Source organism: Bombus vosnesenskii, unplaced genomic scaffold (genome assembly GCF_011952255.1).
Source record: "Bombus vosnesenskii isolate JDL3184/JDL3185 unplaced genomic scaffold, Bvos_JDL3184-5_v1.1 scf7180000013644, whole genome shotgun sequence".
Classification (NCBI taxonomy): domain Eukaryota; kingdom Metazoa; phylum Arthropoda; class Insecta; order Hymenoptera; family Apidae; genus Bombus; species Bombus vosnesenskii.
Genome location: NW_022883165.1, coordinates 119,306 through 137,503, shown reverse-complemented (window position 1 = coordinate 137,503; position 18,198 = coordinate 119,306). Strand labels below are relative to the sequence as shown.

General features: G+C 35.5%; 1 protein-coding gene across 3 annotated transcripts in view; it reads left to right on the top strand.

The window, feature by feature from the left end:
• LOC117238853 (lachesin-like) overlaps window positions 1–17,407 on the top strand; it is a 52,628-nt gene extending 35,221 nt beyond the window's left edge. For 2 of the 3 annotated variants that reach the window (XM_033504065.1, XM_033504064.1), the window contains exons 3-8: window positions 1,276–1,404; window positions 2,703–2,840; window positions 7,041–7,190; window positions 8,287–8,331; window positions 16,143–16,208; window positions 16,726–17,407. In XM_033504065.1, the coding sequence (XP_033359956.1) occupies window positions 1,276–1,404; window positions 2,703–2,840; window positions 7,041–7,190; window positions 8,287–8,331; window positions 16,143–16,208; window positions 16,726–16,892 (695 nt within the window). In that variant the 3' untranslated portion in view covers window positions 16,893–17,407. The remainder of the gene's footprint in view (window positions 1–1,275; window positions 1,405–2,702; window positions 2,841–7,040; window positions 7,191–8,286; window positions 8,332–16,142; window positions 16,209–16,725) is intronic. The other variant, XM_033504063.1, reaches the window with a different exon arrangement.
• The last annotated feature ends 791 nt before the right edge of the window (window positions 17,408–18,198 follow it).

The following is an 18,198-nucleotide window of genomic DNA, read 5'->3' as shown; positions in this document are numbered from 1 at the left end:
ATAATATATTCTAATATATGTAAAGCAATTAAGAGAAAAGTTTGTTTTTTCAGACAGACGAATTTTCCAAAACCTTTCAACTTTCGACTGCGAATTTGAAGTTTTGCGCTACTTTACGTTCTTTACGATGACGTTCCGTTAAAAACATTTGACATTTGATATGTGTATATATGTATATTATTCGCGATACAGTTTACACTTTTCGATGTTATCTATCGCTTTGAATAAAAATTAATACTCTGTGAAATTGCAAAAAAAAAAAAAAATGTGACTTTAAAAATTATATTAAAATTGGGGAGAAAATTTGTGAACTCAGCTATGCTTTTGATTACTTTGCAAAACAAATTATAGGAGAAAATTTCGACGTAGTTTTCATCGTATTGCCGGGTAGTACTGCCGGGAAATATACTGACGCTGAAAAAGTTGTTCTAGCCCATTTCAAAAACTTCATGCTCGTATACCAAACTGTCTGAAAGTGTAACTTCACCGAAACTTCCCGGAAAAAAGGCGTACATTCAGGAAGCTTCAACGAGCAGTATCACGCCACTCTATATGTGAAATCTGTTTAATCGAAAATAGCGTACGTAAATATCAATTTCAAGAAGAGATACGTTATATGTAAAAATTCGTTTCTTTTGCCATGTACACTGTGTTCCAGCATTTTCTGATCAAATTTTCTCAGAATGTTCTAGCAACAAGACACTGTAGTAAGAATAAAAAAAAAAAAAAGAATATGAAGGGAGTGGTACTTACCATGGTGGTGCAATACCATCCGCTTCTACTTCCATATTACTACATTTTCATGGATAATTTCATCTCTACCGATATCGACGACTTCTTTCTCCTTCTTCCGTCCTTCAGCCCTTTCGCTTCCGAGATACTTATTATTTTTGAATGTCCAACTTACAGGTAACAGGGCATTGCCGGTTTCAGTTCTTTTTTTATCCGATAAGAACAGAAGAAATCATATTATTAAAATTTTATCAAATTTATGGTATAAAGTAGAACGCAAAGACGATTTCAGATTTTTTGTTTTTCTAATTCGTAAAAACGTGCGGATGCTTGATACGACGAAAGCAATGTTGACTTTTATTGAACAAAATATAATTTTATATGACAGCTTATTTTAAAATATTTGAATTTTAAGTAACGTTAGAAAACGTTATATTTAAAAACGGATACCAATTTCCATGTAAAGATTAGATTTATACCGTATACCGTTTAGCGTGTGCTCGAACGAGTTAAGCTTAACTATCGTTAAAATTTATTTTACAGTGCAGAGTGTCGAAGGACCAAACTTTAATATTTCTAAAGTAAATCGGTTACATATGGGCTTCTACCTTTGCATCGCATCGAATGGCGTGCCACCATCAGTTAGTAAAAGAATTATGCTGACTGTTCAATGTAAGTACATATTATCAATAGCCGATTAAAATCTCCTTTGATTCTTTCGCCATTGGAATTTCGCTATGTATATACATACATCGAGCAACGTACATTAATATAATATAATATAAGATAAGTAATTATTTGCTGAAAAACACGTGCCATATAATACAAAAATATCTTTATCTCCACTCGTGCAATATATACCATACAATGCCGTAATTAATATTACCATTCATATCCATATTAGAAGAAAAATATATTTAATGATCAAAGTAGGCAAAGCATTTAGCTGTTCAACTCCGTATCTTATTAGTCTAATAATCCGATAAGACGCGTTAACACGTCACTGAGATTCCGAATTTCTTGAACACAATAATTTCTTTGCTTAGAAACCATCTATCTTTTTACCTGTCTTTCGCGTAAAATTAACCTGTTCCATATATACATGTATATATATGTAATATCGTGATATAGTATATTTACAAAGAATGGACAATAGAGATGTTAATCGGACAGAAAAAGACGATTGTTGTTCAACCTGAACTATTCACACCAAATGTACAGAAAACAGCGCAACTAAATAACTAGATAGCGACTCGACTTTTACCAAAACGCAATCAACACTCTCTCGGCAACGCCACTCGCAAAACTCTGCTTCTCCGCTCACACTCTGCTTTTCGAATCACACTCTGTTTCTCGAATGACTCATCGTTCCTTTGTCTTTTTCTTAGCCCCACCACGCACGTGCTCCGCAACCGCTCGTAGCCAAAGTCACGTAGGCCTTTTTTTTGCGTAACCTATTCGACCGAAAGACCGACGATACATCGTTGGGCCTGTCGGTACTTTGACTTTCTCGCGACATTGTTTATAGTTCGCCCGATATTTCCTAGGCCTTTGTTCCACGATACTACATATATATATATATATATATATATATTTGCAAGGATCAAGACCGACTCGATCGGAATTAATTTGACTTCGTTATCTTTTAATTCCACGATTAAGTACGTACATATGAAACAGGGACAGTCCGCTTAACGGATTATTAATTTCGATATCAAAAGATCCCTCTTATTTTAAAACCACCATAGCGAAAGAATTTAAAGCGAATCTTCTCAAATTCTTACTCTCTATTTTGGACATGATTAATTAGCAAAAAAACTTGAATCAAGACGTTCCATCGTTATATCGTGCTTTCTACTATTCGTCCGCAATTTATCAGCCACGGCGATAAAATGCAAAAGCTAAGCGAACGCGAAGGGAAAAGCAAACGTTTATTTACGCGATGTGCAGATCAGTCTTTCTTCTTCCAGTTCCACCCATGATTTCGGTGCAGAATCAATTGGTGGGCGCTCAGGAGGGACAACAGTTGACTCTGGAGTGCCACTCGGAGGCTTATCCTAAATCCATCAATTATTGGACAAGGGATAAGGACGAGATAGTTCCACAAGGTAGATTAAAACGACGATTCACCGTTTATTTTCTCCAGCAGTCGTTTATGCAAAACTTCCGATAGCCTTCAACCTGGTCTTTCCAAGGTGTAATCGCGTATCCGCGTACACTCTTCTTGCATTTATCTTCCAAGGAAGAAGAAGAAAAAGAAGAAAAAGAAGAAGAAGAGGAAGAAGAAGGAAAAGAGAGTAATTGGTTGTAAGGAGACCTTTGAATAACGAAAGCTTCGTACCAAACGCATAAACACGCGTGGAAGGAAGCGCGAATATAAACGTTCAGCTTCGCTTTATGTCAGGGCAGCTATAAAAGGCAGCTTTAGTACTCTTCATCGATCCACCTTTCCTTTCAGATCCTCGTATTTTCCTCGTATCACGATCTCCGCTCGTTTAGTGGTTTCCGTCAAATACATTTTGCAAGTCCATCCTTTCCTAACTGTGTGTAAGGTCGTGCGTCAGCAACCTCCATGCTGGCCGAATTTATTTTCTTTCAATTGCCACTTCCATCGTCAGATACTCGATCGATCTTCCGGTCGTCCATTTGAATTACACCAATTTTTTTTTGTATTTTTTCAGTATACTCTGAATGTTTTGAACCGTTGGTTTTGCTAGAATTTCGGTATTAACGAGAGTCGATCTATGTCGGTCACGATAAACACGAGACAAGTATTATGAAATAAAAACCGAATCTTACAAATGCGTCGATTTCAAAAAATATGTTAACGTCATGGTTTTTGATGAAAGAAATTTAGATAAATAATCTATGCTCTGTACATCGTAGTAGTCGGTCTATGTTTTTGTTATTTACTGTATATGCAGGTATGTATGTGGGCCCTAATTTGGCCCTAACAATTGAAATAATATTATCAACGTAAATTTACAACTAGCCAGTTACGAAGTATCGGTATTGATAAATCTTGTTCTATAACGACGATAAATTTAGTAATAAAGGAAATTAAATTCTACGAATTAGCAGAAATTTGATCGTCGATATAGAATTAGAAAATTGTAACTGAAAAGCCTAAGATGACCAATAATTTCTAACTTGTACATTCGCCGATATTATTAGTAGGTTGTTATGCAATGATTATAGTTTAATTCTGTTTCCGCTCTACACAGTTTATGTTACATATAATTTGCCGATACCTTGAAATATTCTCTGCGACTTTACAATCGACTTGGAAACCTCTTTACATGTATATGGATCGATGCGTCGATTGAAAAACCGAATCGACTGTCTAATGCGTTTATCCGGCTGATACATCACGCGCCTAACCAAATGTTTCGTCTGATTTAGCTTTCAGTGGGTTGTTCGAACAGAATTAGCTTTTGAATAATGCATGAGAGTCGAAGCAGGACGTTAGAAGTATAACATGATTTCATCTGGCATTTACGAGAAGAGTCGAGGATGCGTGTATGTATATGAAGACCGAAGCGTCAACGTGTGCCCTTTTCCGCTGTCGTTATTACGTCGATAACCTTGTTGATATTTGCATCTGTATCGAAGGCAATAATAATACTTGCAACGTGAATTTTGATGCCGCAATCTGGTTGCTACACAATTTCCACCGTCGTTATGCTCGATGATGCGTCATATTTTTTTTTTACTGCGCATTTTTTAAAGTCGACGAAGTACCAAGGATAAAAGATCAAGAGATTTAAGCACGATACGTCTTAATTTGCCAGGTGCCGATAACGCTAACAGCGTTGAACTGATCTCTTTGTTAGGCGAATTCAATTCAATACAAGTACAAGCAATTTTTGTCTATGTACATTTACTCCTCGCTTAATATTTTCTTGCGTAAATATGAATTTCAAACGTAGGAGCTTCGTATATCGAATAATTAAAAGATCGAAATATTCCAAAAGCCTAAATGCCTCTCGCTGTAATTACAGTTTCGATCGATACTTTACCTTGGAACTTACCTTTGGAACGAATAAGAAATTCGTTTCTTTCCTTTTATTTCTACTGCTTGCGCTTTGAAATTTTTATCTACAGCTTTCCATGTAACTTTTCCGTAGCATCTCGTCGATTTTCGTTTTACTTGTTCTTTATACGGACGAAAATTGACGCTACTACGATAATTGGAATGCGAACGACGATAATAATCGTTACTTAGCAGAAAATATTTAACTTATTCTCGGAAAATGATCGTTCGTGCTTATCGAAGCATGGTTCGAGGCATCGTCATTGCGATTGTAGAATTCGGTTATCCGGCTCGGTAAACGTAAAATTCATTCGAGATTCTCAAAGAGATTCCCAAATAGCAAACTGTTTTTAACCATGGGAAACTGAATCGTGGACATTGCCGGTAGTTATTCACCTCGCAATCGTACTTTCCTTTCATTATTTCGCTTTGCATCCACGTAGCCTTTCTATTCGCGTAAGATAGCTACCATCGTTCGATAGAATCTCGAATCTTACCAGTCGGAGAACGGAAACGTCTCTGAATGGTGTCGATCTAAACAGAAATCACGTTAACTTAGACTGCTGCACGACGAATACTAAAATAAGCTGGCCCATCTTTCAAACTGATTGAACTATTGTGACGTTCGTTCGAAAGACGCTGAAATTTCTATACTCGTTTTGCACGGTACACGACCATTTCCGTAAAAAAAAACGGCGAGCGAAGAGTTATTTATTATCTACCGGATCGATCGTCACGACTTGTCGTCATTTTAAGATGACGACGTGGTTACGAGGCGCCAGTATTTCGTTAGAAATGGAACTAACCTGCCGATTTTATGATCGTAATTTGCCAATGATAATCGATGATACGATTTATAAACTGACTTATTTTTTATACTTTCTCGTAATCGCAACATTACGAGCTTTTTAAATTCATCGTACGATGGTCTACGTACAATACGGTCGGTACCTTGGCCTGACGACAATACGAAAATATATAGAATATTAGGCATAAGTAGAAATTCCTCTAAATTATGCTGACAGTGTTTACTATCGAACGTAATAATACAAGGGAAAGGAAGACACGGTCGCGCTCAACCGCGTAGAACGAAAATGAAAGGACAAATTAAGGAAAATACAGAGTAACGAATGAAATGTACAAAGCATAAACTGCTATTAAATTTCTTTCAACACAGAATCAACATTTTATCATGCTGTTTTCACGACTTAAAGAAACTGCTATGCCGTAAATGTGCGAGATAACTATCCTGAAAACAGTTTTTATAAGCGGTGCCAAGCGGCAAAAAATATCAGTCGTTTAAATACATTTCGCTTTTCCATCGTTTTAGCGCCCACCAATTAAAGAACTGAACTTTTCTCTGTAAATTACGGTGTGTAGATGTTTTATTTCATGACCGTCTAGAAATCTAAACGGGTTGTTTCGCAAAAAAAGAAAAGACGAAAGCTTTTAATTGCAACCGAACACGTTTGATACACAGCGGTGAAATATTCGTTAGATACGAAACCGTAACACGCGCGGCACTCGCCATTCCACAAGACGATACACTAGATTTTGCTTATTAAAAATTTGCACGATCGTCTAACATACTACGTTATCGAAGGCAATTTGAATCTCTTCGAGAGGATACGTGAATTTACCACCAAAATACAAAAACACAAAAATACAAAGTTTCTCTTCTTTTTATACGTAATACATGTAAATCGCGTATGCGTACTCGAAATCGTAAAACAACGTAACAAATTCGATATGGACATTTCTTGCATGAAATTCAAATGCTCGATGATTTGTTTGTCATCGTAGAGATTTCGTACATATATGTTATTGTTACTCTACTTTACTTTATCCTAATCAATATATCGATTTAAATAATAATGTAATAAAATTACCTATTCGATTTAATAATTTTAATTATCTATTTTAAAATTATTAAATCGAATAGTGATCGTAATCGGAATTTCGATATTTATGTAATATTTTGTAAAATATTTTATACGATTCGCAAAATATTGCAATTTCAAATTTTAATACAATACTTCGGGAAATACGTTTCATTAAATTGCAATAAAGTTTCGCACAAGTACCGAATAAATATTCCTTCGAATAAAATTTATCGATATATTCTTTATTTAATGTGGAATGAAGAATAAGATCCGCGTCAGGTGTATGTAGACTTCTATTTTAATAACGTGTCAAAATAATAAAGCGATATAATTTCGATAGTAATTAATGTCGACATCGATTCATGAATTGACAGGATTATAATTTCTTTCAGGAGGGAAATACGAGCCTGTACTATTGGACAACGCGTATAAAGTTCATATGAAATTAACGATAAGTTCCGTCAGTCCATCCGATTTTGGATCGTATAAGTGTGTGTCTAGAAATGCATTAGGAGACACCGATGGCACCATCAAAGTTTATCGTGAGTATAATTAAGTATTTTTCCAACATTCGTATAACACTATCTGTACACTGCCTGTATACGGAAACAAAATTTTACCGAACTTGCAACAAATCTTTATTTCAAAATACGTATCGTCTCAACGGCGCTTTAATTTTCTTTCGACAACTATTATATTCTTTAGAACTACGAAAGGGTCGCATTATTTTTACAAATAGAAGCGATTTTACTGCTAATAAAGTAGAACGTCGATAAAATTTTCTGGATTTTGCAGGCGATTTTTCAGCCTATAGTAAGACGAGCGGGCGGCTCATCTCGTTAAAAGAACCACGCTTAAGGAAACTCATCGAAAATTACTTCCTAGTTGAAGCCTTTTGTTAAACTCTTTAAATACCTCGTAACGGTAGCTTTGTCGTGATATAAAATTTTATCAGAATAATCTCTCCGTGTTCTCGACACGTTTCTTCTAAAAACCAGATTTCATCGCTTCACCGTAATATCACGATAACAAATTTTATCTTTTTTTACTACAATTTTGAAGTTATCCTGCTTTTTATTAGAAATTACAGAATTATACCGTTGAAAGTATTCTCCATCGATCCGACGGTCGTGAAACTTGGTTTCCGATCATCCAGTACGTATCGTTTGGTCGGTTGATATCGAAGAGTATGACGTGATCTTTTATATTTTATATCGTTATTTTATAATATTCGTATGCTATCGCGACAAATAGCTCTTTTTATTTAAAGTCGTAGTTACACGAGACCTTTAAATTCTACGGAAAGAGATAAAATCTTTTCAATTTATTTATACAACGACAACGTATAACGTTTATACAATACAATTCTATTCTCTAAAATTCAATCTTGTATGTTTTTATAAAATTCTCCGCTGTTGTTTATACTCGTTACGCCTTAAAATATTAGCACCCGAATATCTCAATGTACATATTCTAAATAACCAATATATAGCCATATATGTATCTAACGATAAGACGTTTCGTCTGATCTAATCATCGTATCTGGTTGTATATATATATGTATATATATATATAAATATATTTTAGTATAAATAATTTAATAAAATAATTATAATGTATCTTTTCCATATGTTTTAGCAATAACATCTTCGAACTCTACTGGTAGTAATACAAAATACAAAGGTAAATCCCTAGTTTACATTTTATTTTTCTTCGCCACGAATATTATTTATTTGAGAATCATAGTTTGTAAGATAGTACGATAATAAGATCGAAGGCAATAACAATAAGATCCAGGGGCAATTCTAAACGTATGTGATATACATTTAGAAATTATCTTTGCCGCAAATTTGCCACCAAATCGATTTAGAAAAATTTATCTCGGCGAAATTTTGTTCAAAGTTTATATAACTTAATAAACATACCACTAAACGTTACGTTTATTAATTACTCGAACTATTTCCGAGCATTAGCCTCGCTATATTAATACATGTCACGTACAAACATGCCTTTAAATCAGGAACAAATTATCAGTAATCCAAATAGTTGGTTAGGGAATAGAATCAATTTGGAGTGGTGTTAATGCATTAGTTGGTTCAAACATAATCACGACACAATTTGATACGCAAATGAGATTTCTTATCGCCAGTCTCTGGTAATATTAAAATTCCAATAAATTGTTACTTTGCGAACTCTTCCGACAAGCTCGGTAATTTTTTGCTCAATTACAGTAATTTTACCGTTCTCGCATTACAATTGATTAAAACGTATAATTGGTTCAAAATGTTGCTTTAAACGATATTTATTGCTATAGAACGAAGTTTTCAATTTCGTTATAATAGAAAAGACACGTACGTATATCTTATACTTCGATATCCCTTTTGTCGCATGACTTTCCACGCACGATACATTTTCCAAATAATATCGCATTTTTATCACGGAAGGCAACACTTGGTGGATTAACGATTTCGAAATCTACTTGTTATTATTCCGTTCGGTATTTTGCCTTTTTTTCTTTCTTTCTTTCTTTCTGCTTTATTTTTCTTTTTTTTTTTTTTTTTTTTTTTTTTTGTCAGTCTCAGGGAATCCAGATCGTCCGCGGTGGTGCTTTATTTTTTATGCTCGACACGCAAGCCAGAAATCGCTCGCTGTGTTATTGCTCGCTTTGTGTCGAGTAGTACTTTCCGAATGATGCAGCGTAACGTACTTGCGATGAAATAACGGGTCGCTGATTAATTAGATCGAGTGTCTGGTTTGTGCATGCCAATCCACTCAACGGATATTCTCTTGAATCACAACCTCTACAAAAGCTAGACACGAGTCCCTTGCTTTCACCGACGTGGCCCCCATCAAAGCTTATTTCGCCCTGGGATAATCGCGTGTCAGTTTCGAAAATAAAATTGCCTTTCCTCTGATGAGCCACAGGATAGCATCACCAGCGGTAATGTGGATCGAATCCACGTGGATTAGTTTTGTAAGGTAATAACTGGTCCGAAATTGTCCGAACTTTGTCGACCCAACTTTATTACGTTTACCATGCACAGCGCGGTAACATTTCGTTTTTTCGCCAACTCCGATGAACCGAGTAACTCGGTTAAATTTCTTTTTTCTGTTTGTTTATTTCTTCGCGTTTGACGTTGATCGAACGCTGGCAGAAGAACAAAGATATCAAAGGAATTTCAGCGTTCGTATTTGTCTCGCGTAATATCACAGTGACAACGCGGTATACACAGTGACAACTTCATTGGATAAAATACCAGTATACTTTTTGCGTAAATAAAGTTTTATTACAAGTTTCTCGAATATTTCGAACTTTCCACGCGTTTTTGATGCGTCGAGATTAACGTGATATACAGCGACGAACATACATACGATAGCGTGTATAAATATTGCCAACATCTTTTTCGCAACTCGCGTGAAACTACTTATTTCGCGGTTAATAATACGATTATGGTATAGAATAAAATATTCGCGAGTAGTAGTTCCATTTACCTAATTCGTATCGCTTACCGATTTAATACTAAAATATGTTTCGATTGCGTCGGATTCGTTTATCGTGGAAGCAAACAAACGAGGTTATTCGACCATAGTCAGATGCCGTTCGACGATTGTTTGTCAGTTAGCAATCGTGTTACTAAGCTTTGTCGATTTCTGGTAAACAAATCGACACTTTTATATCCGTGCAACGTGTACTCTACTGGCGTCACCTTCGATATCGATTTTGTTAACCGTTGGTACACCGTCCGATGTCAGTATCCTTCGTAGCTGTATAAAACGTACTAGTATCCTCTGTGTGTAAATTGAATTGGCCGTTTAAGGCTATCGAAGGATAAATCCCACGATATCGTTTGGTCACTCTATCGCTGTATCTCGACCCTATTGTTTGCTTTAAAGCCACGAAGCACAACTTTGCAGATATACGCCTATTTCGTTGCAAATGTATGGCGTTGTAACACTTGAACCAAACTGAGGCATATAAATGGAGAGGACGCGTCAAGATATAACGCTTCCTTCGTACATTAGATCGATCGAAAAATTCCATTGCCAGTCATTTTCCTTGTTATATTTACATTTCTGTTGCGAGATTTCCACACAAATCGCAGTTAAGTCTATAAGCTATAGATAGAAGCGAAGCACCTAATATCGCTGAACAAATCATCCGTTGTTGAAATAACAAAGTGCATCTCGTATTTGCAATTACGGATAACGAAACTTGCGACAGAGGCAGCTTTCACAATCGTCCTTAGACAGCCTGAAATCATTACGAGACTGTGTGAAGAAATTTCGAGGAAATATATCCGATACTTTGATAGAGATCAATCGGTAGAGATACGGACTTTGAGGGAATAAAAATGGCAGGACACATCGACGAACCTGGTATAAACCCACCTTAAAAATTATTTTACTCGATGTTTACGCGTTAAGTCTCTGTGAAATACAAACGTTGGCAAAGTCGGATTTTGCTGCGAAAAATTCACAGAGATCTGTACGTGTAACTCTTGAAAGTCTCTCCAAGGACAGTTCAGGTTCAACATGATCGCGACGCTCGTTTTTCAAGTCGAGACGGAACCATTTCTGTGTGAAATCGCGAATGAATAGGAACCGCCGTGTCAGATTTACAAGCTCACCATCTCATTTGCTTTCGACAGGCAGCTGGTTGCGAAAAAGACGTACAAAAGTCGATAGAACCCGTTTCAGAGGAGCTAGACGTTTAGAAGAACGCCTCTATAAAAAGCCACGGTTGAATGCCATTTTGAACTTACACCTTGTTCATCAAACCCTTTTCCCTACGAGCAGAATGCCAGGCTTTTGCTAAACTTCCAGTTCGTTTTTCAATACACGCGCAAATTTCCGAAAATCCTACGAACATTCAACGTTCTATCTTACATGAATTATAAATTCTTACGTGGTTTGTAATAGCTTCTTCATCCGAGTTTTATACTTTTCGATAAAACGTCGATTCTCCCTATTATACCTTTTTATATTTACATTTAAAATATATCTATTTTATATAATCAATTTTCTCAATTTTCCCTCTAATAAATAATTCCAAAGCTATTACTAGAATTCGCGCAACGTTTAAAATAAAATGCTACGTAATGTTTGAAATTGATGGGACAGAGGAAAATTTAGGGGAAAAATTGGATTAATTTAGTACGATGGCGGAAGTTAAATCGTAAACGAAGAATAAAATATTCGATGGAAGAATTTCTTTCTTTCGCTTTTTTAACGTATCTGTAGTATACATATTTCTGTATATTTCTATCTGTAGCGTTCTTTTAGAAAAATCTAACTTTTTATACGTGTACCTTGCCCGAAGATAACGTGTAGCACGTAGCTGTATTAAATAGTAATAAAACTTGCGAAATCAGTTTTAAATATTTCAAATTTACCGTTTCAACTAATATCGAGCATTTTAGTAAAAGGTGTTCGTTCATTTCTCGATAATAATAAAACGTGTGTAACGGATGCGTGTAACGGATGAACTACGCTTTTACATAACTGAAATATTCGTAGATCAACCGTTTTGGTATTTGCAACAAATTATCGTCAATAGTGTCGATAGTTATCAACTTGAACAATGCGTATGAATAGTTGCGCATTCTATCGCTAGTTTCTCAACAACTTTGCACAACATTATTCGCGATTTCTATCCGGAGCAACTAAATTCGGCCGTGTTTTTTAAACTACCTCTTGCAGAGAATATTTTTTTCGCCACTTCATAATGCTGGAATATTCGACAGAAATATAAATGCGCGCAAATACGAAGAAGTATGACTGGATAAAATTTTGATCTTACAAAGAAATACTGTACGTAACGGTATTGAAAATTATACCCTACAAATCGAGATTGTATCGTATCATAGTATTTTAACAGTTCATACAGAACACGAGATTCTATTTCGTACAAATAAATCTCACGAAACTGACTTTTAAGTTTGATTTTCAAATATTTCAGATATCGTTCTATCCAATATCGAAAACATCAAGAAAAATAGTTCTAATTGAAAGATGTAGAAATAATCGCTGTACATATAATAGCGATAGCTGGTATTAAATATTTGAAATTAAAATATTTTGAAATTTTTATTTTGTATATAACGCGAACACAAAAATTTCCGACCCGTTAAAATAGTTTGCGCGTGCTTCAACTTTTCATCGTACGTTTCATTATAGTTGGAGTCATATTTTATTGGTAAAAATTTTAAATACGGAGGAGTATGTACGAATGTTGTATTAAAATACTTTGCCGTTAATCGTATCTTAACGTAGAATTACTAGACTGCGGATGTTTGACGATAGTTTTGCGATGATGATAGTTTTACGAACGCGATCGATTAAAAAATAGTAAAATCCAAGCACAGATTACTTTCAGTCTCTAAATATTATAAAAAATCTTACCTCGGATACTTTATATAGTATTGTATATTATTGTTATCGTGTATTATTAAGCGTTCTATGCATTTTTGTACATTTAAATTTACATAAATTTATAATATTACATCATATGTATATATATATATATACACACACATATGCAACTTCCCTCAGCTATATCACCCGATATACCTTTATGTCTATTATCTTCTTTCCCTTTGAACCAGTTCCGTACGGAGCTTCTTTTCATTTATACCACATTTACATTTTCTCAGGGATTTTCTTTGAAAAATGAACAATGGAAGGATTTCTTCATTTTCATAATCTCGTACCTACTGGATGATTTATAATTCGGGTATGTTTAAATAACCTCTTGAGAACGCTATTTGATATAATTACACAGGGAGTAAAAGCTCATTGTTTTTCCTAGTTAATATTCAAGTTGTAATCCATCGTAAATCGATGTAAATTTATTACTAAATTATTATGTTTAGTCAACATTGTGTATTTATCTGTAAATTATGTACTATCTAAGCGTATATACGCATATATATTTATGTATATCGATCGAAAAAGTGTAATGTTATTAATCATATGAATATTTTTTGGATATTTATACTTGCTCGATCGCTTGTTAAGATTGAAATTCTTTTATTAATATTCGGATGATTAATTTCATCGGACGGAGAACACGGGTAGAATAATTTTAGTGTCGACGTCTCTATTAATTTGCTTCGATCGATTTGAATTTAATACTCAATAGGCACGTTTCTTAACAACAAGGGATACCATTCACTTTTCTATTTCATGAATACTCTCTTTCTCTCTCTCTCTCTCTCTGTTCTATTGTAATGAAAAATCCAGGATTTATTATTGGCTCAGTGTCCAGCCGCATTTGCGTGTACACTCGAAGGCCGGAAATCGATATATGCAAAATATTTTGATGCTAACAGATTGAGAGGCGACGTTGCGTTCGATGGAAGATTTATAGAGCCGTTTCGAGCCATAGGTCAACTTTATTGAACTCTGTCCACTCTTCTCTGCACCAGTACCTGCTTCGGGATTTAGAGCAAATATCGCAGTATTACCAACGAACAAAATCACGAGAATGAAATGTGACGCGCTGCTATTCAACTATTAAACGTTCGATGTCTAAGCCAAGCTTCGATTCCGCGATCGGCTTTCGGTAGCTTCTTTCGGAAAGGAAAGTCTAAAAAATCCTTTCCATTCTACGAACGTCCATAGGCGTTAAATACATTTTACTTCTTTGCTTTACAAAGATACATGTTGGCGGGAAAAAGTCAATCGTTGCGTAACACAGACGCAGCCTATGTACATTCGACACCTGCAATTATTTTCTTTCGACAAAAATATGCTTTGTAGTAGAATCTTCCTTGGGATTGAAAAATTGGCGAATTTACTTTATTTAGATTGGATTCCTAAGCAGCGGAACACTCGCTGGTTTTATAGAAAACACGACGATCGATTTAGATAATTAGATAATTAGAAAAAGCTAAAAAAGTTTTAGATTTCTGAAAGATAGCGGCCTAAAAACAATTCTATATGATTAAGCCTGAAATCTGAATTCGGAATCTGAATCTATTTATAGGGACGTTTGGCATTAGACGCGATAGGAAAAACCAGTGATACAAATAACGAGACTAGATGAAACAGCGGATGAATATACACCGGTATCCTTGGCGATACAGTTTCGTCAACGTGCATATGTGAAAAGACTTGACGATAAAAGTTGCTTTTCGCTTTCCTCGTATAAAAGCCAAAAAATCGATGGAGCTGAAACGTGGCGGAGGTAGTCGTGCAGAGGCCAGTTTTTTAAGATTATTTCTGCGCTATTCGTTCACCATCTTTATAAAGACACGAAAAACGTACTCGCGCATAGATTAAGCCCTCGAAAAGGTTAATCGCGTTAGCTCTTGCCACGAGACAATGAAATCTCCCAATTAGAATTGCCGCTGATGCCAGAAGCAATTGGAAGAGAATAGCGATTGACGATTGCTCGCTTTGAAACGTTGTATCGATGCCGATAGGTATCGCTTCGAGTATTTATACAGAGACAACTTACAAAGAAAAACAGCACGTATGGTCCTAGCACCGTTTGCAATTTCTATATTCAAGATCATCCGAAAATCATAATCGATACGTACATCCGATAAATAAAATGGATTAATATAAAAAATAAATTTTCTTTACTCTATAGCGTTCACTGATTTTTCGCGCAAAAACATGGCCGATAATTTTGTTTAAGCGTTTAAAACAGAGAAATGATAAAATTTAACGCAAAACGTATCTTCTTTGGAAAATACCAATGAACTTGTATCCTGTTTATTCTTCGACCTTCCATTCGATTTTGTTTTGTTCGATTCGCGGATAAAAATATTAAAACAGACGAAAAGAAGTATGAGTGGATCGAACAACATGAAAGAGAATACACGGAAGTTTCAAATGAGTGAGAATTTAGCGAGAATCTTTTATCAAGGCACGAAGGAACGTGCCAATTATGTCTCGATCGTTGCGTCGATCTACGTTAGTTTATCCTGTCGTTTCGCAACCACCTCCTGTTCTTAACTTCTTCCCTCGTTACTTGAGAAAATACGCAGCTCTAAGATGCATTTTTCACTGTGACAAACGAACTTAGATTTGAACTTCGACAAAACGTCCGATCGATTTTCCGGTTGCAGCGAAAAGGCAACCACGGTTTTCCATTTTCCATTTTCATTCGTATTTAACGTCAACTCCGGTTCAAGCTGTTTACTTGAAAAAACCGGATAAAAATGCAACGATTCCTTTTTCTCTTCTCGCCTATTTGTTCTTCTTTGAGGAGAAATGGACGACAAACTAGAGTATGGAACGCAGAATATCTTGAAACGTTGAAAAAGACAAAAAGATGATAAAACGATAAAGGAAGCAATTTATATTACAATCTATCTAATACGTTAGAGATATAGCGTGTATTCCATTCTGAAGGACATTTTTTTTTTTTTTTTTTTAGAACGGTAAATGCCGTGCCGTGTTTACAGGATTGTTTAGATTCTCGTATCTCGATAAAATGTCACGACTCGATACGATTTATCTGATAAACATCGATATTGTTACAGGAAAATTAAGGCACAATTCGAGAAACGATATATTCGAAGGAAACCAAGACATGCTGAAAGAAAGAGGTAAATTGTCTCAGATACGCTCGTGTATTTCGTAAACAACTCGTCTCTATAACGATTATCATTATTAATTACATACGTTTGATATTATACGATATATCGGATGAGATATACATATACACGTGTATATACTCGTATCTCGTTTGTATCTGCTATAAAGCTAATAACAGTGGAAATACTTGTTTCTCTTTCTACCTTGAGAGAAATGAGAAGAACGACGTTTCATTCGGTTCTACGAATAAATGTTGTTCTTTTCGTTAATGTTAATGAATCTAATTAAGAAAATAACGTATCGTTATGTTGCTGGCAATTATATCGTATTAAAAAACTCTGCTCTACGCTTTCTATTCGATATTTTCGAATTTTCTCATTTTTGAAGCAAAGGCGCGTTTCTTCTCTGAATCGGATAACAAATCGGTAACAAATAAAAATGAAATAAACGAAACACCTTGCGTTAAACTATTTTCATCGAATCAATTTGTACACGCCGCCGTAAGAGTATCGTGATTTCCTCTTGCAGATCTAAAGTTACGGGGCCGCAAAGAAACCAGCGGAAACGAAGAGGATGATTACGAAGATTCGGCTGCGGCGTCGAACAAGGACTCTTTCAGCTTGATTTTCGCTTTGGTCACATTCACCATTTACCTCTACCATCATCCGCAGTTAAGAACGCTACATCCGGCTTGAAGAGCGGCCCCCACCGTGCCAGCACATTATCATCAGATCCTTCTTTCGATCGCCACCCATCGACAATTTGTAAATCCACTTAAAAATCCATCGCTCAGGGACTCCATACCGAGGATAAATTAAATCGTGAAATCGCGCTGACCACCCATCACACCTGTATTATAAGACGACATACTCTATTATGATTAGTATCATTATTATTATTCTGTAACGATATTAGCTGTCGTAAGTTATTCGTAAACCGTAATCGCGTAGATTAAGCGGATGGAAAAATTCTTTTATCACGGAGAACGTCACGTAGCGAGCAATAAGTAAGGGAACACGAGAAGATCCTGTGCTGGAATTGAATTTACAGGTGCGTTGTGTAACGAGCCTGGATCATGCTCAATGGTACGCTATACTTCGAGATAGTAGCCAATGTCGAATTTCGTTCGTAGTTTTCGCGTAGTCAGTTGCGTTAACGTTTTGCAACGAGATTAAGATCGTGGTAGCCGTTCTTCGATGAACATCTTCGATGTTTCACGCGATTAAATTAGAAAACTTTGTTTAATTCATCTTTATGTTTCTCTAGTCAGACGTTAGTACTTTTAGTACTCTTTCTTATGTTCTTCGCAGTGTAGACAGACGCGGTAAAGATAATCGAACAAAGGAAAACAAAGATAATAATAAAGTAAGAGATATACAGAGTCACATAGATTTTTTCGCAGAGCGTGTCTAAAATGTTCACGGGGAAAGTTTCTGTCTAAAATTTCGAAATTATCTACTACGATTATACTTCGAAAGAAGGAATTACAATATATAGCGCTTTACTTTTACTCTTCTTTACAAATATCTAATTTTTACCTCTATCTGTTGCGTAAAGTTATATCCCTTGTGACAACGATATCGCAAACTTTTTATCGCTGCGTAATAAAAAAAGAACGTTAAGTTACGACAGATCAAACTTATCGTTTCCGTCGTTTCAGTCTCGAGGAAGATCGATAACATATAGAAATCTGGTATAATCGATTTTGCGAATACGTAATAACGAGCGCACGACAACTAGCACCAACAGCCTCGGTGGAAGCCTCCAGTGATTCGTATTTATACCAAGGACAATGTGTATCGAACGAAACGATTATCGATATGCATTCGTGTATATATACATATACATATACATATACATATACATATACATATACATATGCATATGCATATACGACCGCATATTATATATAAAGTATTATAATACGGCCCATGTATTTGTATAGGTAATCGTATATTCGTATATATGTATATAATATAACTGTATGTAGTACGTTAGATA